This window comes from Aotus nancymaae, unplaced genomic scaffold (genome assembly GCF_030222135.1).
Source record: "Aotus nancymaae isolate 86718 unplaced genomic scaffold, 86718_ANA_hifiasm-v0.15.2.pri h1tg000062l, whole genome shotgun sequence".
Lineage (NCBI taxonomy): Eukaryota > Metazoa > Chordata > Mammalia > Primates > Aotidae > Aotus > Aotus nancymaae.
In genome coordinates, this window is record NW_026988476.1 from 26,607,068 (window position 1) to 26,631,402 (window position 24,335).

The 24,335-nt window shown below is 41.7% G+C and overlaps 1 protein-coding gene and 1 long non-coding RNA gene across 4 annotated transcripts in view; one reads left to right on the top strand and one right to left on the bottom strand.

Moving 5' to 3' along the window:
- TMEM260 (transmembrane protein 260) overlaps window positions 1-24,335 on the top strand; it is a 74,421-nt gene that overhangs the window by 41,100 nt on the left and 8,986 nt on the right. Inside the window, exons 11-15 of the mRNA XM_012450989.3 lie at window positions 139-310; window positions 3,927-4,075; window positions 10,473-10,649; window positions 12,479-12,532; window positions 14,024-14,114. Of these exons, the coding sequence (XP_012306412.2) occupies window positions 139-310; window positions 3,927-4,075; window positions 10,473-10,649; window positions 12,479-12,532; window positions 14,024-14,114 (643 nt within the window). The remainder of the gene's footprint in view (window positions 1-138; window positions 311-3,926; window positions 4,076-10,472; window positions 10,650-12,478; window positions 12,533-14,023; window positions 14,115-24,335) is intronic.
- Window positions 14,117-22,920, bottom strand: LOC105716388 (uncharacterized). 3 transcript variants are annotated; one of them, XR_010338598.1, is made up of 4 exons: window positions 22,431-22,920; window positions 20,773-20,901; window positions 20,536-20,677; window positions 14,117-15,643 (listed from the first exon to the last, which is right to left on the bottom strand). It is a non-coding gene; the product is annotated as an uncharacterized LOC105716388 (long non-coding RNA). The 3 variants fall into 3 exon arrangements; XR_001107273.2 differs by lacking the exon at window positions 22,431-22,920 and having other exon boundaries at window positions 20,773-21,596; XR_010338599.1 differs by lacking the exon at window positions 22,431-22,920 and having other exon boundaries at window positions 16,377-20,677; window positions 20,773-21,596.

Here is a 24,335-nt window from a genome sequence, read left to right on the forward strand (position 1 = left end):
TATATTATTTTAGAATATATTGAAACACTAAATGTTGATTGTATAATAGGAAAGGAATGACATAGAAAATAAGCCCAGTGTTACAAAAACTGTAGCAGAGTGTTGCTATTTTAATTTTTTTTGGATCCTTTTATTTAGCGTTTGTGACCAAAGGACCAACTATGTGATCGATAAATTTGCAAAGAACCTTCTCACATCCATGCCTCATGATGCAATTATCTTACTCAGAGGAGATTTGCCTGGGAATTCTCTCCGTTACATGCATTACTGTGAGGGATTGAGACCTGACGTTTCCCTAGTTGATCAGGAAGTAAGTATATGAAAAATATACTTAGAATATAGCAATGATTTAAAAATGTATGTTTTGAAAAAAACTATCTTCTTTAAAACAGTGGATGGGTACAGTTTTCGTGATCACTGTTAGGTAGAATATGACATTCTTTCGTTTAATAGCGTAAGTCACACTAGTTGCCTCTTTCTCCTTTCAAAACATCTAAACTGAATGTTTTAAGAATTAATGTTTTTCATGTTAGATTCATAATATTTTAGGTCTCTAGTTCATGTGACAAACCATAAAAGTGTTTGCTGTATTGTAAGTCTATTTTTAAATTGTTATTTTATATTCAGCTAACTCAGCCATTCAAATTAACCTTGCCCATTGGTTCAAGGATTAAAAAAAATGATATTGAGTATGAAATAAATCATACTGTAGGTAAGTAAACATTTCACTCAAAACAAATTATTAACCACAATTATGCTATAGAATTTTTACATAAACTTTGTTAAAACTATGACGAAAATACATTAGGAGAGGACTTGTGAAAATTTTACGGGCTATGAAAACAATTTTTTTAATTGAACTATTAAAACTATAAGATTTATTATTTAAGCCATAGATACATAAAAGGGAAGAAACCTATCTGGTGTTTTTAAAGCAGTCATTAAGAAAAGAGGAATTCTAATCTTAAAAGAATAATATGAATTCAGTTGAACAAATTTTTAGGCATAGTACTTAAATGCATTTTGTTGAATTAATGAATAATTATAATTTTTGGAGAAAACTTTATTAACAGATTTATAAATAGACAATTTTATGTTTTTATAAGCAGTTGCATTTATATCATGTATGCAGATTGATTAATTTGATCTTCAGTCTCGTTTCTGACGGAAGCTAGGTTATGTGTTAATAACATAGTTCGACACTGTGATTTTAAATACTGTTTAGGATGTCAGCTACTGCACTTGAGAAGCATGGATTAGAAAGTGAATTAGACCTAAACTCAAGTCCTCATTCTGTCACTTCCTGGATATGTGACATGGGGCTAATGATTTTTCTCCTCTCAGAGCTTCTGTTTCCTTATTTATGAAATGGAAGTCATTATTAAATAAGTTAGGGTGCATCTGAATGCAAGACACAGAAATACCTGACTTAAATTATTGATTTTTTAGCCTCACATGACAAGCAGTCTGGAGACAGGTGATGTTAGGATTGATAATATGAGTAGTTCAGGGACATCAGTTTCTGGGGCAGCTTTTCTGCCATTCTCTTGACTTTTTCCTCCCAGTCACAGGATGGATGCCCAGTTCCAAACATCACAACCTAAAACAAAGCATGGTGCTTCTTCTGGGGCATCTCCCACCCTTTTTCTACTTATTGAGACTAACATGTGCCCCAGAACCCCCCCAGGAGACCTCCACTCAGGCCCCACTGACCAATACCTAGTCATATACTCACACCTAAACTGCTCATTAGCAAAGGAGAATGACTAGACCTGAGAGTATTGCAGCCTGAGCCATCTGATCAAAATCAAGATTGCATTAGTGAAAAAGAAGAAGGTATTCACTGTTGAGTGGGCATTCAACAGTGTCTGATACAAGTATTCTCACATAGCAAGGTTATTATGAGAATTAAATGAGGAACAATAAAATCCATAGCACACAGTGGGCATGTAATTAATATTAATATCCTCAAGAACTGAAACTATTGGGTAATGAAGCCTAATTCAGTAAGGATTTTTGAGTATTTACAATTTACACTTAGATTAAAATTAATTTGTCATTCACTAAATGACATGCTTTAGCATAAGTAAAACATAAGCACAATTTCTCAAATGATGAGATCCAAACATAACAAAGCTTTGGTGATGTAAATGGGAGTCTCTTCTTTAAAAAGAGTTAATAGATACATATCAAAGTATAGAATTAAGTATGAAATATAGAATTAAGTAAAACGATTTTTTCTAAGTAAATCTTTTTAAATCAAAGAACTTATAAGGATATGTAATTAATATAGTGCTACTAATAAATTCAGATAATTTGAAATGCCAAAAGAGTTTTTAACTTTGAGGCCTAGATTATTACATGACTGAGCTTCTCCAGGGCAGGGATTATATCTTATTCATTATAGATAAGCATACTTGTTTTTTTTGAATGAATAAAAGAATGGCTGTTTTGTCTACATTGTCTAGTCTGGCCGTCAAAGGCATTTCAACTTCAGCAAACATAATTTGAGAACTGGCTGCGTGCGGTGGCTTACGCCTGTAATCCCAGAATTTTGAGAGGCCAAGGCAGGCGGATCACTTGAGGCCAAGAGCTTGAGACCAGCCTGGCCAACATGGTGAAACGCTGTGTCTATCAAAACTACAAAAATTAGCTGGACGTAGTGGTATGTGCCTGTAATCCCAGCTACTCAGGAGGCTGAGGCAGGAGAATTGCTTGAACCTGGGAGGCGGACGTTGCAGTGAGCCAAGATCGCCCCACTGCACTTCAGCCTGGGTGACAGAGTAAGAATCTGTCTCAAAGTAGTAATAATAATAATAATAATGAATTGAGAACTATTCTATGCCAGGCAGTGTGCTAGGTGCAGGGACACAGAGATGAAAAAATACAGTGCCTGTTCTCTGGGAGCTCACAGTCTGGTGAGAAACAGGCTCTAATAAAGCTGGGTACAGAGTGCTAGAGGAACATGTCATTCTGGCTGTGGAGACAGAGGAGGGCATCAGAGGAGGTGATATTTACACTGGTTCTGAAGGTTGAATACATGTTCTCTAGGTCAGTGGTCCCCAACCTTTTTTTTTTTTTTTTCAAGATGGAGTTTTGCTCTTGTTGCCCAGACTGGAGTGCAATGGCGCAATCTCGGCTCACAGCGCCCTTCACCTCCTGGGTTTAAGTGATTCTCCTGCCTCAGCCTCCCCAGTAGCTGGCCACCATACCCAGCTAATTTTGTATTTTTAGTAGAGACATGGTTTCTCCATATTGGTCAGACTGGTCTCGAACTCCTGACCTCAGGTAATCCACCCGCCTCAGCCTCCCAAAGTGCTGGTATTACAGGCATGAGCCACCGCACCCAGCCAGTCCCCAGCCTTTTTTACACACAGGGACCAGTTTCGTGAAGGACAGTATTTCCACAGACTGGTGATTGAGGGTGCAGGTGGCGGTGGGAAATGGTCTCAGGATGAAACTGTTCCACATCAGATCATCAGGCATTAGATTCTCATGAGGAACATGCAACCTAGGTCCCTCACATGTGCACTTCACAACAGCTTCACGCTCCTGTGAAAACCAAATGGCGCCACTGACCTGATAGGAGGTGGAGCACAGGTAGTAAAGCTGGCTCGAGCTGTGTGGCCCAGTTTGGGGACCCCTGCTTCAGGTACAAGAATAGGGGAAGGTCCTTCTGGGGAGTCAAACACAGGAGGTAAATTGGAAGAAGGTATTAATGTGACTGATGATAGTCATAATAAAATCTAAGGTTTATATCACTAAAAGAGTAATCAGTGCCACATCTTCAGTTGTGCTTATATTTTCAATTATGTACATATTAGGTTGGTGGAAAAGTAATTGAGGTTTTTGCCATTACTTGATAAACTTGATTCTTATTAAGAAATACGTTAAAAGGCTGAAATTATGTGTGACTTTTCTGGCAGATGATGACTTACGAGTGGTATTTACCCAAGATGGCAAAGCACTTGCCAGGTGTCAACTTTCCTGGGAACCGGTGGAATCCTATGGAAGGAATATTACCTAGTGGAATGATCACATTTAATCTTTATCATTTTCTTGAAGTAAATAAACAGTAAGCATTCTTTTTATATAATAGCTTTTCTAAAATCTTAAGCTTTTCTAAAATTGTTTCTGTAGCAGCAGTGCCTCATCCAAAAGACCAATTTTCTGTACCTATTTCCCTGTCACTGGTGAGATTATCTTTGTAATTAAATTGAATATCTGTGCATAAATGAGGCCAGGCAGAAATAAATGTTATTGTTCTGGGTAAAGGAAAAATAAAGACAGATTAGCAATAACAGCAAATAAGATCTTAGTACAATTCACAGAAATTGGAGATGTGCCTGCCTACTTGAAATCATTGCAGGTGGATGGCAAGCAATTACAGTTTCCCCCTGATCAACACCATGGCCCCCCTTTTAAGTATAAAGCAAATGTTTTCAGGAATAATCACTATATAAAAATAGCTTAAGGATTTTTATAAAGGATAAGACATTTTTATAAATAAGAAAAACACCTACAGTTTATACTAGCTGAGATAAAATTGTGAATTCTACACTTGAGAACATAAAATTATTTGTAGTTAAGGTCAAGAATAAATAACTCCCCCAATGGTATAGTGTTGAACATTTCTCCTGCCATGAAGTGCTTGAGATTGTCCAGAGCTTGAAAAAGAAACACTTAGTTCACAGTTTCTTTTTTCTTCTAAAGAAGACTTCAGAATGTCTTTGTAAATCCCAAAGTTAAATTATCCCTTGCTAAGAACATAATAATGTGGTATTTTGAGTGTTTAGAGCTGAAGTTTATGTGGCTCATGGAGTAAACGAAAGTAATGGTATAAATGTGCTGTGAGAGTAACATTTAATTATTCTATTCTAGAATAAGATATTAGGAACCATTAACATCCCCAAATAGGCATTTTTAGGAATTTTCAAGAATTCAGTCTCACAAGCATTTACTGAATGTCTGCTATGTTACAGCTTGTATTAGGCCCTGGCAGTAGAAAGATGAATAAGACTCAGTTCCAAATCCAAGTAGAACACAATCTAGTTGCGTACATACATAGATGTGAATATGACTAGCCATAATTTGGTGGGATAAGTTCTATACTAGCAATGCCTTGTAAAGTGTCAGACATAGTAAATGCTCAATAGGTATTTACTGAATAGATGATTTAACTGACAATATATGCCAAGTGTTCTGGCAGCATGGATGAGGAAGCCATTAATTCTGCTCGGGGACATTCATTCAGCATTTATTTAATAAAACTTGGGTGTCTAAAGTGTTCCAGGAATGATATGATGGAAATATCCTATGTTCTTTGGGGAACTCTAAACAATGCAGAAAAGTGTAAAGACAATCAGTATCATCTGTCTCCCAGGGACAGCTGCTGTTAAAATTTGGATAAATATTTTTGGATTCCACTCATCTTTAACATAAGTTACTTACTTTTAAAACACATACCCATACTAATACATACTGTATTTTATATAGCTGAAATATCATTTTCTGTTCAATTTTTTTTACCTACCATTATAAGCATTTCCCCATGTATATTATTGTCATTTTTGGCTAATATTCTCTAAGATGCATAATAATTTAACAGATATTCTATTTTTTGGATATGTTCTTTGTTTCTAGACTTTTGCTATTATAAGATGATATGAACATTCTGCCCCATAAAGATTGCTGGATAAATATGACTTATAAATATCAGTTTTTTAAATAGTTTTTAATTTAAAAAGTTGCTATTGGCATATTTCACTTAGTGTAATGCCTTTGAGAACCATCCTAGTTGCTGTGTGTATCAATAGTTCATTCTTTTTGTTGCTAATATTTCATTGTAAGGATGAACCATAGTTTGTTTATCCATTTACCTGTTGAAGGACAGTTGGGTTGTTTCCAGTTTGGGGCATCTGTAAATAGAGCTGCTATAAACATTCATATACAGGTTTGTGTGTGAGTATGTTTTTCTGCATAGGGTTAGGATTGAGTTGTTTTCTTATTGTTGAGTTTTGAAAGTTTTTTATATATTCTAGGGACACAACCTCTGTCAAATATGCAATTTGTAAATACTGTCTCACAGTTAATTGCTTGTTTTTTACAAGTGTCTTTTGCAGAGTGAAACTTTTTTTGTGAAATCCAAATCCAATTTTTTTCTTCTATGAATTATATTTTTGGTATCACATCTAAGAACTCTTTGCCTAATACCAGGTCATAGAGATTTTCTCATGTTTTCTATTGTGAGTTCTATAGTTTTGTTTTTGGGTATGGATGTCAAATTGTCCTCACACTATTACTACAAAGATTCTCCTTTCTTCATTGAATTGTATTTGCACCTTTCTCTCTCTCTACAAAAGAAAAAAATTCTGGAGTTTTTGATTGGTTTTAATTTAATTAGTGTTTTTGTGGGTTTTTTTCATCCTTTTGTCTCTAACCAACCTATATCATATTTATAATGGGTGTTTTATAGACAGCATATATTTGAGCCTTATTTTACTATCTCAAATTTATCTTTAATTGCTATGTTTACACAGTTTGCATTTAGTGTAAATATTGATATGTTTAGATGTATGTCTTATCTACTATTATCTTTTTTTATTGGATTAATTGACCTTTTTTTTTTTTTGAGACGGAGTCTCACTCTGTTGCCCAGGCAGGAGTGCAGTGGCACAATCTTGGCTCACTGCAACCTTTGCCTCCCAGGTTCAAGCAATTCTTTTGCCTCAGCCTCCTGAGTAGCTGGGACTACAGGTATGTGCCACCACACCTGGCTAATGTTTGTATTTTTAGTAAAGACAGGGTTTCACCATGTTGGCCAGGCTGGTCTCGAACTCCTGAGCTCAAGTGATCCTCCTGCCTTGGCCTCCCAAAGTGCTGGGATTACAGGCGTGAGCCACCATGCCTGGTCGACTTTTTGTATTTCTTTTTAAAACGTTTATTGAGTCTTTTTACTATATCTCTTGGTAAAGTTTTTGTTGTTGTTGTTTTGGTTTTTTTTTTTGTTTTTTTTTAAGCTGGTTGCTGTTGAGAATACAGCATCCATACTTAACTTTTCATTGTCTTCTTAGAAGAAATATTTTACCACTTCCCGCAGAATGTAGAGCCCTTACTGCCATATGTGTCTTTTACTTTTGTGTCATATATTATGTCAGATGTGGTCATTTTTATTTCAGTTTCTCTTTTTTTTTTTTTTTTTTTTTTTTTGAGACAGAGTCTTGCTCTATTGCCAGGCACCAGGCTGGAGTGCAGTGGCGTGATCTCGGCTCACTGCAACCTCCACCTCCCAGGTTCAAGCAATTCTCCTGCCTCAGCCACCCAAGTAGCTGGGACTACAGGCATGTGCCACCATGCCCAGCTAATTTTTGTATTTTTTAGTACAGACAGGGTTTCACCACGTTGGCCAGGTTGGTCTCGATTTCCTGACCTCGTGATCCACCCACCTTGATCTCCCAAAGTGCTGGGATTACAGGCGTGATATTTCAGTTTCTCTTAAAGAACTTAAGAGAAAAAAATAGACTACAATTTTATTCAGTTACTTACCAGATCTGTTGTTCTTTCTTCTATCCTGATATTCCAGATTTTCCTCTTGTATAGTTTCCCTTTATTCTGAGGATATTCCTTAAGCATTTCTTTTAAACCAAGACTATTAGCAATGAATTCTTTTAGTTTTCCTTTATCTGGAAATGAAGGATATTTGTGGAACTAGAATTCTGGGTTGATAATACTGTTTTTCTCAGCATTTAAAAAAATGTTACTTTGGGCTGGGCACAGTGGCTTATATCTGTAATTCCAGCGCTTTGGGAGGCTGAGGCAGGAGGATTGCTTGAGCCCAGGAGTTCAAGACCAAACTTGACTACATAGGCAGACCCTGTCTCTACAAAAAAAAAAATTAAAAATTCGCTGGATGTGGTGGCGCACACCTGTGGTCCCAACTACTTGGGCAGCTGAGGTGGGAAGTTTGTTTGAATCCAGGAGTTTGAGGCTGCAGTGAGCTATGATTGTGCCACTGCACTCTAGCCTGGGCAACAGAGCAAAACCCTGTCTAAGAAAAAAAAAGAAAAAGTTACATTTTTTTTGGCCTGTGTAGCTTCTAATTAGAAATCCACAGTTATTCAAATAATTTTTCCCCTAGGTGAAATTTATTGTTTTTCTCTGGCTATTTTCAAGACTTTTTATTTGTCTTTAGTTTTTAGCAATTTGATTATGATATATTTTAGCATGGATTTCTTTGAGTTAACTCATTTGGAGTTCACTGAGTTTCTTCAACTTATAAGATTATATCTTTCACAAAATTTGGGAATTATTTCTTTAAATAATTTTTCCTGTTTCACAGTCTTTCTTTTCTCCTTCCAAGATTCTAATGAAATGAATTTAGACCTTTTGGTATTGTCCCGCAGATGACTAAACTCTGTACGTTTTAGTCAATTTTTTTTTTTTTGTTTAAACTGTATCATTTTTAAAAATCTATCTTCAAATTCCCTGGCATACTGTCTCGCCAAACTTATATTAAGCCATTTGGATCCTCTTTGTATATTTTACTTTTTTGTTGAGCTTCTCCATCTTTCCAACTGTTTGTAGAGTATTTGCCCTCCTTCTTGATGCCTGGTTATAATAGTTGTTTTAAAGTCTTTGACAATTCTAGCATTTGTGTTATCTTAGAATTGACATCTGTTGATTGTTTTTTCCCTTATGAGTTGACATTTTTCTGCTTCTTCATATGCTGAATAATTTTGGATTGTATCCTGGACATTTTGATTATTTGGGTCTTATATCCCAAGGAGAATGATGACTTTTTGGTTTGTTTGTTACCAAGCCTTTGGCTAGGTTAATCTCAGGTTGCAAATTCAGGCCTGCCTTCTGTGAACTGTGGTTCTAATACCAATGCTGTTTCCAAAGCATTTGCAGTGCTTTTTGGATCAATCCCATGTGTGTGCTACTGTTACCGGTGGCGAGTGTCCAAGTTACTGGCTGCAAATATGTACAGGTCAGCAGCACCCTCAATTCTTGCCTTCTCAGAAGAAAGAATTCAACTGAGGGGTATAAGGCAGAAGGAGAGACCAAGGCAAGTTTTAGATTAGGAGCAAAAGTTTATTAAAAGCTCTAAAGCAGAAACAAAAGGAAGGAAAGTATACTTAGAAGGCAAAGCAGGCGACTTGAAAGACATGTGCCCCGTTTAACCTTTGACTCAGGGTTTTATATGTTGGCTTACTTCTAAGGCCTTTTGTCCCGTCTCCCCTGATTCTCCCCTGGGGGTGCCCTGCCTGGATGCACAGTAGCCTGCTGGCACTTGGGAGATGAGAATGTGCAGTGTGGGCCGGGTGCAGTGGCTTACGCCCATAATCACTTTGGGACCCTGTTTAGGGTCAGACCTGTGCATGCACAGCTCAGAGATAAGCCAGGAGCTTATATACAACGTTATGGGATTGCTCTCTTTATTGCTCTCCTTTCTCTGGTCACCCCGTTACTTTCCAACTTGCTAGGACCTTCCTTTTTGGTTCTCTGGCCGGAAAGCTAAGGCTTTAATCTCTTTCTTTTGCCATGCACTTCCTGTGACTGTGTCTGCATCTGGAGCCAGGCTGAAGGACTGAAACAAAAAGCAATGGAGGTTAGCTCCACACTCTTGGAATCACAGTGCCTCTGCTTAGAAGGAAGGGTTCCCCTCCCTCAGAGTCACTGTGCTGCTGCCTCCACTAATGCCATGGTGTTGGCTGGCACCTGGGAAAGGAGAGAAGGAAAAAGACCTGGGGGATTTCCTCTACTCTCTCCAAACTTTAGGAGTCCCCTTTTCTACTCCTTGGGCTACAAAAAAAGGGGGACTTTTCTTGGAACTCTTTTTGGCCTTATTTGAAACATACCTCTGAGTTTAGAGCTTCTTTTTACCCCCATGGAGGGAGAAAAATGGTAAACTTATCCCTGATGTGGTGGAACGTTTAATTCTGGTCATTTTTCTCAATCTTGTTTCTACCTTTTACTTTTCAGAGTCCTCAGATGGCTGCTCCACATATTCTGTGTCCAGGAGTTATAGTTGTGTACAGTGGGAGACACAAAGTAGACTGTAGTTACTCCATCTTCCCCAGAACTAGAACTCTTTTTTTTTTTTTTTTATAAATAGAGATGGGATCTCATTGTGTTGCCCAGGCTGGTCTCAAAGCCCTGGCCTCAAGTGATCCTCCCTCCTCAGCCTCCCAAAGTGCTGAGATTACAGGTGTGAAGCCCAATGTCCAGCCTCTATTATGTTTTGAGTCTGTAAATTATATCAGATACCTCATTAATCCTAAACAGCTCTGAAAGATAGTTGTCATTCCTGTTTCACAGATGAGAAGACTAGACGCAGGTAGTTATTTTTCCAAAATCATGTAAGTAATAGTGGGAAAAAAAATCTAAAAATGATGTTTCATGAATTATATTTACTTAACATTTAGAACTTTAAATTTTAAGTACATCATGTATTTTTCTGTTTTAAATAGAAAAGAAACATTTGTTTGCATAGGAATTCATGAAGGTGACCCATCCTGGAAAAAGAACTATTCACTTTGGCCATGGGGGTCTTGTGACAAATTGGTTCCTTTGGAGATTGTATTCAGCCCCGAGGAATGGATTAAACTTACAAAAAATATCTATAACTGGACCGAAGAATATGGAAGGTATGAACAGCAGTTGCCTTTTGGTGCATATAAATATAGCAGTTTTGAATACCCCTAAAAAAGACATTTTGAGATGCCTTTTGTTTTTTTATTGCTAATATTGTTACTTGCTACCCACAGAATACCAAAAAACAACAAAAAGAGAACATGTCTTTGTCATCATCCTATTTACAGAACAAGGGGGAGAGAGGAGGGAAAGGGGTGCTGTGGTTGCGTGAATTCCATGATGGTTAGATGCATGGCACCTTCTACTTCCGGGTCTTTGAATGCTGTTTTGTCCACCATCCTATATCTCATTACCCTAAAAGTGGAAGAGGTTCATTAACTGCAGTTGAACTTTAAAAGGCATTCTGTTGTTTATGGTAGTTTCCATATGTACAAACTTGTCATATTTTTTATTTAAGAATGGCAGATAACTTCTCTGTGAGGGAAGACTCAGATTTGAGTAGCTCTGTTTTCACAGTTTCTTGGCATCAATCTGGTTACGTTGTTGGGGCATTACTAGCCTTCCTTTAAGCATTTCTACATAGAATTTACTCTTTCCTATATAGAAAATGAGTCACTATCTAGACTGCTCTACCTATGGAGTAGTGATTCTGTTTTTTTTTTTTTGAGACTGAGTCTCGTTCTGTCTCCCAGGCTAGAGTGAAGTGGTGTGATCTTGGCTCACCACAACCTCCATCTCCTTGGTTCAAGTGATTCTGCTGCCTCAGCCTCCCCAATAGCTGGGACTACAGGCATGTGCCAACATGCCTGGCTAATTTTTGTGTTTTTAGTAGAGACAGGGTTTCACTATGTTGGCCAGGCTGGTCTCAAACTCCTGACCTTGTGATCTGCCTGCCTATTGCTTATAATTTAAGAGCAACAGACAAGATTATATTTTAAAATGCTATAAGGTTTTTTTGAAAAGTCAATATGTACATGTGGATAATCAAAGCACTGCAGGACCACAAGAAAAAGCCAGAACAGCTGACAACTGGTACACATACATAACATTGCTCATTATCCTCAATCTGTCAAAATATATACATAAGAAAATTTTTAATTAAGAGAAGGAAAAATCAAATGTCTTGCCCATTGTTCTTTGAGCAGCATCATAGCTCCAGCAGTGATTTTCCAAGTCAGGAGTCCCCTCTCTTCAGGCTGATCCCCTTGTTTCACAGCCCTTTGGCTCTTACCTCTGTCCATAGAGTGACCTACAACTCACCTCTGCCCTGCTGCCATCTAACATATAGTTCTTAGGAACAGCTGGCTCTCCAGGTACTTGCAGTGTCTTTCCATTAATCTCTGTTTGCTCTCTTCAGGCATGGGAGCTCACTATGCAGATTAAGAACACATTTACCAAAACTCAAACTTCCTTATAATTCAACTTATTTAGGAGAACAAGTTTATCCATTTGATCACTATCAGTATTTCAAGATTCAGCTTCCTTTGTTGGCCTTGTCAGATTATAAAAGTCATGGTATATCCATTGCAAAAATGTGGAGGATGGCCGGGCATGGTGGCTCACACCTGTAATCCCAGCACTTTGGGAGGCCGAGGTGGATGGCTCACCAGAGGTCAGGAGTTTGAGACCAGCCAACATGGTGCTACTCCATCTCTACTAAAAATACAAAAATTAGCTGGGTGTGATGGTGGGCGCCTGTAATCCCAGCTACTCAGGAGGCTGAGGCAGGAGAGTCACATGAACCTGGGATGTGGAGGTTGCAGTGAGCAGAGAACGCACCATTACACTCCAGCCTGGGCAACAAGAGTGAAACTCCATCTCAAAAAAAAAAAACTAAAAATGTGGATGACAGAAAGATACTACTGTTTTTTTGTAACTACAGGTTTGATCCATCTTCTTGGGAATCTGTGGCCAATGAAGAAATGTGGCAAGCAAGGTAAACTAATCTATGTTTTTGTGTTTGTAGTCTGTTTTTAAATGTGACAGAGAAGTAGCCTATGGCACTTTTAATTTTGACAGTAGGGGTGAGTAGTGATCATAAAAATAGCATTTATGAGCATTTATGTTTTTGAGGCACTGTACTAGTCTTTATACATGAATATCTCAGTTCATCCACACAATAACCTATGAGGAAGTTATGATCCCCATTTTATAAAAGAGCAGACTGGATGTGGAAAGGTTATTTGTCCAAGGACATATACCTGGTAGTGATGAAGTCCAAATCTCACATCTGTCTGCCTCTGGAACACTCATATCTCCTGTGCTTTCTTGCCTTAACTAAAGTGAATGTAATCCATTGAGTAGAAGTTAATCATTACAACCTCGCCTCCATTTGTAATGTGCCTGTTAATTAGTTAAGCACTTAATACTCACTAGAGGCCAGGCACTGTGCTAGGCATTGAAGCTACACATTTGAATATGACACAGTTCCTATCCTCATGAAGCTTATAGTCTAATGAGCAGAGAGACATGTTAAAGGAGATTGAAATGTTAATCTGATGGATGCTGTACTTTCCTGTTGTTCAGAGAGGAGAGAGGTCATCCTGTCCTGGATGGAACATTTCATAGTAATGCTACTGCTTCTTTTGGTTCCTGTCATTGTTGTTTTTTTTTTTAAAATCAAAATAACACTAACAAACAAACTTTGGCCTAAGTATTAATGTAAAAGTCCTAAGTCATGCAGACAGGAGTATCTTGTACATATGGAGTGCTTCCTTCAGCAAAAATGTATTGATGCCCAGTCTGAGCCAGGGACTGTGCACTGAGAACAGTGACAATATAAAGAGCTTGCATAAGTTTAAAGAAGTCTTTGCAAATATATATATACTATAGCTTATGCAATAGTATTTTTGAATAAGTCAGAAAATGGCATATTTTGTCAGTCTAGTCATAGAACAAATTTGCACAATTCACTGTGATTGGGTGTGGGAGAGCTGGGAAGAAATCACATAAAAGAAGAAAGCAGGTCATTATTTGGGCAGGTATTGATTTAATTGGTGTGCTGATCACAACCTGGATTAGTTCATGGGGTCTAAGGGTCTAACTGCCTTTGAAGAACTGGGCACACATGGCATGAGCTTCGTGATGGGTACCTTCAGGGATGTGTTGGTAAACTCAGCAAGTTTCCCTTTTCCTGGCTTCTCTTGCATAATAATAACGTACATTTGGAGGCAGAATGATATGTAGTAGTGATGATGAATGGAAGCTTTCATTCTAAAGGATTTACTCATTAGTGTGAATGCGGCATCTTAGTGGGTGAGTGGAGGGATTGTTGCTGGTTCAGAGCAAATGTCCATGAATATGAGAGAATTGAAAATGATACAAAGGACTTTGTATATTCCTTATCAGTGGAGAAGCCTGGAAGATTTAGCCCTGAATGTGCAATTGGCTGTATGATTTTAATGAAGGTTCCTATCCCCACTCCCAGGATGAAAACACCGTTCTTCATCTTTAACCTGGCAGAAACTGCTAAGATGCCTTCAGCAATGAAAACTCAACTCTACACTCATGCATATGACGTATGTTATACTTTTATTATTATACTTTAAGTTCTGGGGTACATGTTTGTGGGGGACGGTAGGGATCCGCCCAGCCACACCTGGCCGTCTCCCCCTTTCAGCTTCCTCTCTCTCTGGTCGGGGCGAGGGGGCGATAGCTCGGTCCGCAGGCTCTCCCAGCCACCTTTTGGGCTTATGCGTTTGTTTAGGTCTGTGTGCCGATCCGGGACACCATCCTGGATTATCCTGGATTATTACACAATTCCGTGCTTGTAATTCCCAGTGCTCGACTGGCAAAGATCCTCTGTTCTGTGTATTGCTGAGGCTTTGGGGGAAGTGCTATATCTGGACTGGAGTGCCAGAGCCGGGGAGCCTCTGACTCGCCAGTCAGATGCACTTTCTGGGTGAAACAGCACCCCTCTCCACCTCGGTTTGCCCTGCCTGGGCTTTGCTTAACATTGAACCAGACCTATTGAAATATACCTGGTACTTCGGTTGGAGCTAGGAGCTCTCTAGATTTCTGCTTCTCTCTCACTGGGTTCTGTGCGCAAGAATTGTGTCTATTTGGCCATCTTGGAGAGTGGTATTTCTATTTCTAGATCCTTGAGGAATCATCACACTGTCTTCCACAATGGTTGAACTAATTTATACTCCCACCAACAGTGTAAAAGCATTCCTATTTCTCCACATCCTCTCCAACATCTGTTGTCTCCTGATTTTTGATTGCCATTCTGAGTGGAGTGAGATGGTATATTAGTGTGGTTTTGATTTGCATTTCTCTAATGACCAGTATTGTTGAGCTTTTTTTCATATATTTGTTGCCTGCATAAATGTCTTCTTTTGAGAAGTGTCTGTTCATATCCTTCACCTAATTTTTGATGGGGTTGTTTTTTTTTGGTAAATTTGTTTAAGGTCTTTGTAGATTCTGGATATTAGCCCTTTGTCAGATGGGTAGATTGCAAAAATTTTTTCCCATTCTGATGGTTGCCAGTTCACTTTCTTTTGCTGTGCTGCAGCTCTTTAGTTTAAGTAGATCCTGTGTGTCAATTTTGACTTTCGTTGACAATGCTTTTGGTGTTTTAGTCATGAAGTCCTTGCCCATGCCTATGACCTGAATGGTATTGCCTAGGTTTTCTTCTAGCGTTTTTATGGTGTTAGGTCTTATGTTTAAATCTTTAATCCATCTGGAGTTAATTTTTGTATAAGGTGTAAGGAAGGGAGCCAGTTTTCCCAACACCATTTATTAAATTTTTATAAAATAGGGAATTCTTTCCCCATTGCTTGCTTTTTCTCAGGTTTGTCAAAGATCAGATGGTTGTAGGTGTGTGTCGTTATTTATTTCTGAGGCCTCTGTTCTGTTCCATTGGTCTGTATCTCTGCTTTGGTACCAGTACCATGCTTTTTTTTTTTTTATGACTGTGGCCTTGTAGTATAGTTTGAAGTCAGGCAGCATGATGCCTCCAGCTTTGATTTTTTTTTTGCATACGATTGTCTTGGCTATGCAGGCTCTTTTTCGGTTCCATATGAAATTTAAGGTTTTTTTTCCGATTCTGTGAAGAAAGTCAATGGTAGCTTTGAATCTATAAATTACTTTGAATTTATAAATTAATTTCAATTACATAATGGTAAAGGGATCAATTCAACAAGAAGAGCTAACTATCCTAAATATATATGCACCAGTACAAGAGCACCCAGCTATATAAAGCAAGTTCTTAATGACCTACAAAGAGACTTAAAGTCCCCCACTATTATTGTGTGGGAGTCTTATACCCCACTGTCGATATTAGATCAACAAGACAGGTAATTAGCAAGGATATCCAATACTTGAACTCAGATCTGGACCAAGTGGACCTAATAAATATCTACAGAACTCTCCATCCCAAATCCACAGAATCTACATCCTTCTCAGCACCACATCATGCTTACTCTAAAACTGACCACATAATTAGAAGTAAAACAAACACTCCTTAGCAAATGCAAAGAACGGAAATCATAACCCTGCCACCACCCCTAGCCTCAGCCAGAACACCCTGAACCTCCGCTTTAGATCCCTGCTCTCTCCTTGTCCCCTTCACCCCTCACCTGCTCCTGAACATGGCATACCCCGCAGCCAGCTCCCTTACTCCCCCTTCGAGAAGTGGTGGGGTTGGAAGTCATTGTCCGTGTTCATGTCTTCTATCTATCTGATCCCTCCCAAATCGAAAAGCACCTCAGGTCTTTCTCCTCTGATCCAGACACTTACATCAAATAATTTAAATATCTTACCCAGTCTTATGAACTTACCTGGTGTGATCTGCATATTATCCTCTCCTCCCAGAAGAGAAGGAAAGAGTGTGGCTTGCAGCACATGCTGATGACCTTCACTGGCAGGACCCTACTAAACCTGTAGGGGCGGCTGTTGTCCCCCGAAAGGAGCCAGCCTGGGAATATTCAGCCCACAGATCTGGGCATCTTGTAACTACATGATTACTTGCCTCATGGCAGGCCTTAAAGCTGCCCATAGGCTATAAATTTTGAAAAACTCAAAGAAATTTCCCAGAAAGCAGATGAAAACCCTGCCCAATTCCTCTCCTGCCTGACAGAGGCTCTCCAGAAGTATACCCGTGTTGACCCTGCCTCCAGAGAAAGGCCTGTTGTCCTTAATACCCATTTCATCTCCCAGTCTGCCCCTAACATCCAGCATAAACTCAAAAAGCCTGAAGATGGCCCTCAAACCCCACAACAAGACCTCCTTAACCTGGCTTCAAGGTCTTCAGTAATAGGGATGAACAAAGTAAAATAGACAAGGCCCAAAGAGATGGTGCTAAATACCAGCTTCTAGTAGCAGCCATTTGCCAACCTGGCTATGGCACCCAGGAGTACAAAAAACCTGACAGCAGAGCACTTCCAGGTGCATGTTTCAAGTGTGGCAAGGAAGGCCATTGGGCACGGGCATGTCCCAATCCACAGGTGCCAGAAAGCCCTTGCTCCATCTGCCAGCACACAGGCCACTGGAAGTCTGACTATCCTCTCAGCAGGCAGACAGAAAAGCCTGTACCTCCAACCCATAACCCCTTCACCAAGACAAAAGGTGAAGAATCACTTGCACCCTTGCAGCTCCTTGGCTTGGCTGCTGAAGACCGATGAGGCCCAGGGCCCCATCTGCCATCACTGCATTGGAGCCCAGGGTAACTCTACTAGTGACAGGTAAGCCGATCTCTTTTTTTAATCGATACCAGGGCCACATACGCAGCTTTGCCTGAATTCCCAGGACCAACTCATCTCTCTCCAGTCTCAGTTGTGTGAGTTGATGGACTCGCCTCACATCCACAGGCCACCAAGCCCCTTCCTTGTTCTTTATTTAATACTGTTTTCTCACACTTTTTTTTTTTTTTTTAATCATGCCTTGCTGTCCTACTCCCATTCTAGGCAGGTACCTCCTAGCCAAATTCAGAGCTTCCATCACCTTCCTCTGGTCCCCACAACCAGACTCTCTCCTCCTCCTCTCCGCTACCACACCAGCCCTTGACCCCTCCCACCAGTACCCGCTCCCCACCTCCCTTGTTAATCCAATAGTGTGGGATACTACCATCCCTTCCGTAGCAGTACACCATGACCCCATCAAAATCCAATTAAAGGACCCCTCCAAATTTCCTAGGATTCTTCAATGTCCCATCTCATTAATTCATCGAAAAGGCTTACACGGCCCTCTCAGGCGAACCCATTCTCCATATAATACTCCCATACTCCCTGTCAAAAAGGCAGACAATTCTTATTGACTAGTCCAGGACCTCCGGGCTGTCAATCAGGCAGTCTCTCCCATCTATCTAGTAGTTCCCAACCCTTACGTGCTCCTCTCATCCCTTCCAACACAACCCACTATACCGCCATCGATCTGAAAGATGCCCTTTTTACCATTCCTCTTCATCCTAACTCCCAAAATCTTTTTGCCTTCACTTGGACTGATCCTGACTCCCTCCAGTCACAACTCACATGGACCATCCTCCCCCAAGGTTTCAGGGACAGTCCTTATTTCTTCTGGCAAGCTCTGGCTCAAGACCTCACCTCTCCCTTTCTCCTAGTCAGCTTCTCCAGTATGCGGATGACCTCCTTATCTGTAGTCCCAAGGGGAACTCTCAAACTCACACCATTACCCTTTTGAACTTTATCGCTAATAAGGGATACAGGGTCTCCCCCTCCAAAGCACAACTCTCCACTTCAACAGTAACATACTTAGGAGTCCAACTCTTTCCTGGGACCCGAGCCATGACCTCAGCACAGACAGCACTAATAGACAGCCTGCCCCCACCCATCTCAAAATATGAAATCCTTTCTTTCCTAGGGCTAGCAGGTTTCTTCAGAATATGGATTCCCAATTTTGCCCTCCTAGCCCACCCCCTCTTTGAACCTGCCAAAGGCCCTTTAAATGAGCCCCTTCACACAACATAATCCCAAGCTTTCACAAACTTAAGGCTGCTCTTGTCACTGCTCCTGCTCTATTTCTGCCTGACATCTCTCAGTCATTCACTCTATACACAGCTGAAAAACATGGAATAGCCCTTGGCATCCTTGGCCAACAAAAAGGAAGTCCCCCCGCCTTTGCTCCCGTAGCTTACCTCTCTAAACAACTAGACACCACTGCTCAAGATGGCCAGCCTACCTCTGAGCCCTAGCAGCAGCTGCCACCCTAGCCTTGGAAAGCAAAAAACTAACATTCGGTCAAGACACCACCATTCACAGCTCACATAATTTATAAGATATCGTCTCCTCCCGAGCCCCACGTTCCCTTTCCCCTTCTCGTATCCAACTACTCCGTGCCCTCTCTCGAAAAACCTGAGTTCTGCCTCTCCAAAAGTGCTCCCCTAACTCCTGAATCTCTACTTCCACTGTCTTCCTTCCCTCCTACTCACTCCCATATTGAAGTCCTTGATCACTTACAGCCTCATTTCCCTAGTATCTCCCCTGAGCCTCTCCCCGATCCTGACGATCAGTTATTCATAGATAGCTCCTCTTCTAAACCAGCCAACTCCCATGAAATCGCTGGTATGCAGTTGTCAGTCTTGACTGAGTAATTGAAACTAAACCTCTACCCTCAATGGAACCTCCTCCCAAAAGGCAGAACTCTCACTAGAGCTGTAACCCTTTCCAAAGGCAAATGCGTCAACATTTTCACAGATTCCAAATACGCCTACTACATCCTTCACTCCCATGCCACTATTTGGCAGGAAAGAGGATTTCTTACTGCCAAAGGAACCCCCATCACTAATGGTCCCCTTATTTACCAATGCCTCCAAGCTACACAGCTCCCAGCTACGGCAGGAGTTATACACTGCCGAGGACACCAGACAGGATCAGATGAAATCTCAGGAGGGAACAGAAATGCCAACAAGGCAGCAAAAGAAGCCTCCCTTTCCTCTGTCCCTGCCCCTGTTCCTCGCCCCTGTCCTCCTCATCACTCTCACAGTCCAACCCCAGCATTGCCCTACTGAATTGTTCACTACTGCAACAAGGAGCCTCCTTCCAGAGGAGCTGGATAGTCAAAAATCACAAACTCATCCTCCCTCAAGAACAAACTAAGGAAATTCTGGCAGCTCTTCACCAGTCCTTTCATATCGGTGCACGCCCCCTGTACCTTCTCCGTCGTGCTTAGGTCTCTTCTCCACCTATTTACCACACTCAAGGACATATCCTCTAACTGTCATGTATGCTCTAACTTCCTCTCAAGGGGCCCTCCACCCTCCTCCCATCCCCACACATTAGCTAAGAGGATCACTCCCAAGAGAAGACTGGCAAATAGACTTCACGCACATGCCTCCTGTCAAAATAAACTAGGTTTCTTCTTACCCTTATAGACACCTTCTCTAGGTGGGTGGAAGCGTCCCTACCTCCTCAGAAAAGTCTGCAGTAGTCTCCCAAATTCTTATAACAGAAATCATCCCTAGATTTGGTCTTCTGCACTCCATACAATCGGACAATGGCCCTAGCTTCATCTCCCGAATCACCCAACAAGTCTCTCAGTCCCTCAGCGTCCAGTGGTGCCTGCGTATCCCATACCGATCCCAGTCATCCGGAAAAGTAGAAAGGGCAAATGGGATCCTTAAGACTCAGCTAACCAAACTCACTCTTGAAATCCAAAAGCCCTGGACCTCCCTTCTGCCCAAAAGCACCCTCCTTAGCCCATTTGAGTTACTGTATGGATGCCCTTTCCTCTTACAAAACAGAGGCCCCCTCTTAACTCTCCACTAGGAGAGTTAACAACACTCTTCCCTCATCCGACACCTCCTCCACAAACACCCCAGCCGGACCCTCCCAAGGCCTCGCGAAGGCCCAGCTAACCAGGCCCTACTCCCAAGAGAGTATGTTTTCTAAAAACCCTTAATCCCACAAGCCTTAAACCAAAATGGGAAGGCCCCTTCCAGGTTCTCCTCACTACCCCCACGGCGGCCAAATGCTCAGGACTTACTTCTTGGTATCATCTTTCCACGTTAAAACAGGCCCCCAACGCCCCCACTGGTCCGTCTACTCCTTCCTCGCCAACCACTCGTCAATACTGCAGCGTCGTCCTCGGGCCAACCAGACTCCACCTCACATCCATTCCAGAGGACCTGCCACCAAGACAATTAGGCAAAATTACCCCATTTGTTCCTGCTCCTTTCTTAGAAATCAAGTGTTATAACACCCTTAAATGGAAATTGCTTACCACATCCTCCTCGAGGGAATGGCCTTACTCCCTCTCTTGTTTGCAGTAGGTGTATATACTGTAGTCCCCTCAACGTGGAACAGCAAGCAGAGAGCCTTCACTGCCATAATTTTTTGCCTAATCATTGCACTAATAGCAGGAATAACAATCACTGGTAAATAATTACCCCCTTTTTTATGTCCTGTCTCTGTTCTTGTCGCTTCACTGGCTTCCTGCACTGTCTCACAGAGGATATTACATGGTTCTTTCCTGAAGAACCTACTCTCTCATTTCTAGATTGGATAACTGACCTTACCTTCCAAGGCACCCTGTGCAATTTCACCCCAGATAAAGTCCAGTTTTTTGCCTTCATCCTTACCCTTTGCTTATTTGCTACTCCTACACCCTCTCACCAACACCTACCCCATTCCTTTGCCACGCTACCTGCACCACACTCTCGACTCAGTTCCAACTAAACCATTGTAACCCAGCTCTGGCAAGCAACTGTTGGCTGTGCCTCTCTGTCTCGGACACTGCCTACACTCCATCCCTGTCCTCACACAAGACTGGATCTATACCAGAGTAACCTTTCACCCCCACTTTTAATTAGGGAGACTGTTTCAATATAATTTACAGCAACTAATACAACTCTCTAAATCCTTCACAGAACATAACAAACCTCAGTGTCCCACTGGACAAGCAGTTCTGTTATTACGCCGATATCTCACCTCCGTTGCTCCCTATATCAGTCAAGCTCAGCCTCTACTAAACCCCATTGCCACACAAACAGCTCTGCTCTCTCAGGCCCCACTGTGCGTTCAGCGCCATTCCCCAACCATCCACCACGTAGGCCCCCCGCCCCCCAACAGTGTAACTTCACAACTCAAACCCTCCATGGATCATACCAACCAAAACATATTCAAAACTACCCTCTGCTTTTCAAGCCCCCCAGAACTCAACATCACCCTATTCCTTAATAAGAATTCAGGCTTCTGCAATGGCAGACACTGTCCCTGCTTAAATCTCCATCCCTGGCTGCCTTCCTATGAAACTGAGTCACCTAAAACTCAAGACTGTCCTCCACCCATTCTTTACCAAGAACTCCTCTCACTGGATTCTGGTAGACACCAAACGCTTCTTACTACACTGGGAAAATAAGGCACCGCAGGGCACTCAAACTCCTCTTAATGCACCCCTGCAGCCACTCACTGCAGCTGCACTTGCAGGGACGTTAAAAAACAACAAATTTTCACATCTCTTCAACATACACAACCAATTCTGTCTGCCAAGCTAAAGTGTCTTCTTTTTATGCAACACCTCCACCTATATTTGCCACCCCACTAATTGGACTGGCACCTGTACCCTAGTATTTCTCAGCCTAAAAGTTAATATAGCCCCAGGTAACCAATCCTTATACATTCCAGTCTGCACTTCTGTCTGGCACCGCCGGGCGGTGCAGCTCATACCTCTGCTGTGGGACTAGGAGTAGCTACAGGAACTGCAGGCATTGCAACAGGAACTGCCGGGCTTTCCAACTCTCTCTCCTACTATGGCTCCCTCTCCAAAGTCCTTACAGACAGTATAGAGGACATGACCAAGTGCATTTCTACCCTCCAAACACAAATAGATTCACTGGCTGCAGTTGTCCTCCAGATCCACAGAGGCCTCAATCTACTTACCTCTGAAAAAGGCGGTCTCTGCATCTTCCTATACGAGCAATGTTGTTTCTATCTCAAGCAACCCAGATTAGTGCAAAATGCAGTCAAAAGATTCAAAGACCGAGCCCAAAAATGAAAAGAAAACAATTCTTCTGCCTGGACCTCCTGGGATCTCAGCTCCTGGACCCCTTGGTTGCTCCCCCTCCTCTTGGTCTTTGGCCCTTGTCTCCTATGTCTTTTCACCCAGTTTTTGCAGAATCGATTACAAGCCTTTATCTGCAGCACAATACAAGACATGATACTCCAGGACTACAACTTGCATGCCAGCCTCACCCCAGCCAGCGTCCCTACTCAGCATGAAACAGCTAGAAATGAACAGTGCCCCTTCTCCCTTTCTTTTACATATATAACAAAAGGCTGGAATGTTAAGGTCGTGGCAAGGCAAGCCCATAGACCCCCTCCCCATTCTCCCCTGGTAAGCCGAGCTCACAACAAAAACAGCCTCAAGCCTTGTAAACAGGGCACCTGGGTTCCAGGATGTGGTTCCACCCAGCTCTCAAACCCAGGATGGTGACCCAATTAAGCAGAATGTTAACACCTAAGAACCAGGATGCAGCTTTTCTTAGAATAGCACCAGCTACCTGCAAACCCCTTATATAACTCCCATAGTCTGTAGGCCAGGCTGTGGCCTTCGCCGCCTGTGGTGAGGCAGCTGGCCTGGCAGGTTGAAATAAACTTTCTAAACCTCGCCCTGGGTCTGCCTCTCCATCCTTTAGGTCAACCTTACAGTTTCATTCTCCCCATCACTTTCAGGTACACCAATCAAATGTAGGTTTGGTCTTTTCACATCCCATATTTCTGGGAGGCTTTGTTCATTTCTTTTCACTCATTTCTCTCTAATTTTGCCTTCTCGCTTTATTTCATTAAGTTGATCTTCAATCTCTGTTATCCTTTCTTCTGCTTGATTGATTTGGATATTGAAACTTGTGTATGCTTCATGAAGTTCTCGTGCTGTGTTTTTCAGCTCCATCAAGTCTATGCAGGTTATTCTAGTTAGCATTTCATCTAACCTTTTTTTCAAGGTCCTTAGCTTCCTTGCATTGCATTAGAACATGCTCCTTTAGCTCGGAGAAGTTTGTTAATACCCATCTTCTGAAGCCTGCTTCTTGTCAGTTTGTCAAACTCATTCTCCATCCAGTTTTGTTCCCTTGGTGGTGAGGAGTTATGATCCCTTGGAGGAAAAGAGGCATTCTGGTTTTTGGAGATTTCAGCCTTTTGCACTGGTTTCTTCCCATCTTCGTAGATTTATCTACCTTTGGTCTTTGAAGTTGGTGACCTTTGGATGGGGTCTGAGTGGACGTCCTTTCTGCTGATGTTGAAACTATTTTGTTCTGTTTGTTAGTTTTCCCTCTAACAGGCCCCTCTGCTGCAGGTCTGCTGGAGTTTGCTGGAGGTCCACTCCAGACCCCGATGGCCTGGGAATCGTCAGCAGGGGTTGCAGAACAGCAAAGAATGCTGCCTGTTCCTTCCTCTGGTAGCTTTGTCCCAGAAGGGTACCTGCCACGTGCCAGCCAGAGCTCTCCTGTAGGAGATGTCTTTCAGCCCCTGCTGGGAGATGTGTCTCAGTCACAATACACAGGGGTCAGGGAGCAACTTGAGGAGGCAGTCTGTCCCTTATTAGAGCTCGAATGCTATGTTGGGAGATCTGTTGCTCCCTTCAGAGCTGCTGGGCAGGAACGTTTAAGTCTGCTGAAGCTGTACCCACAATCACCTCTTTTCCCAGGTGCTCTGTCCAGGAAGGTAGGGGCTTTAAGTCCCTGATGGGCTGCTGCCTTTTTTCTGAGATCCCTTACCCAGCAAGAAGGGAGTCTAGTGACAGTCTGCCTCCAGAGGCCTTGCTGAGCTGCCGTGGGCTCCGCCCAGTTG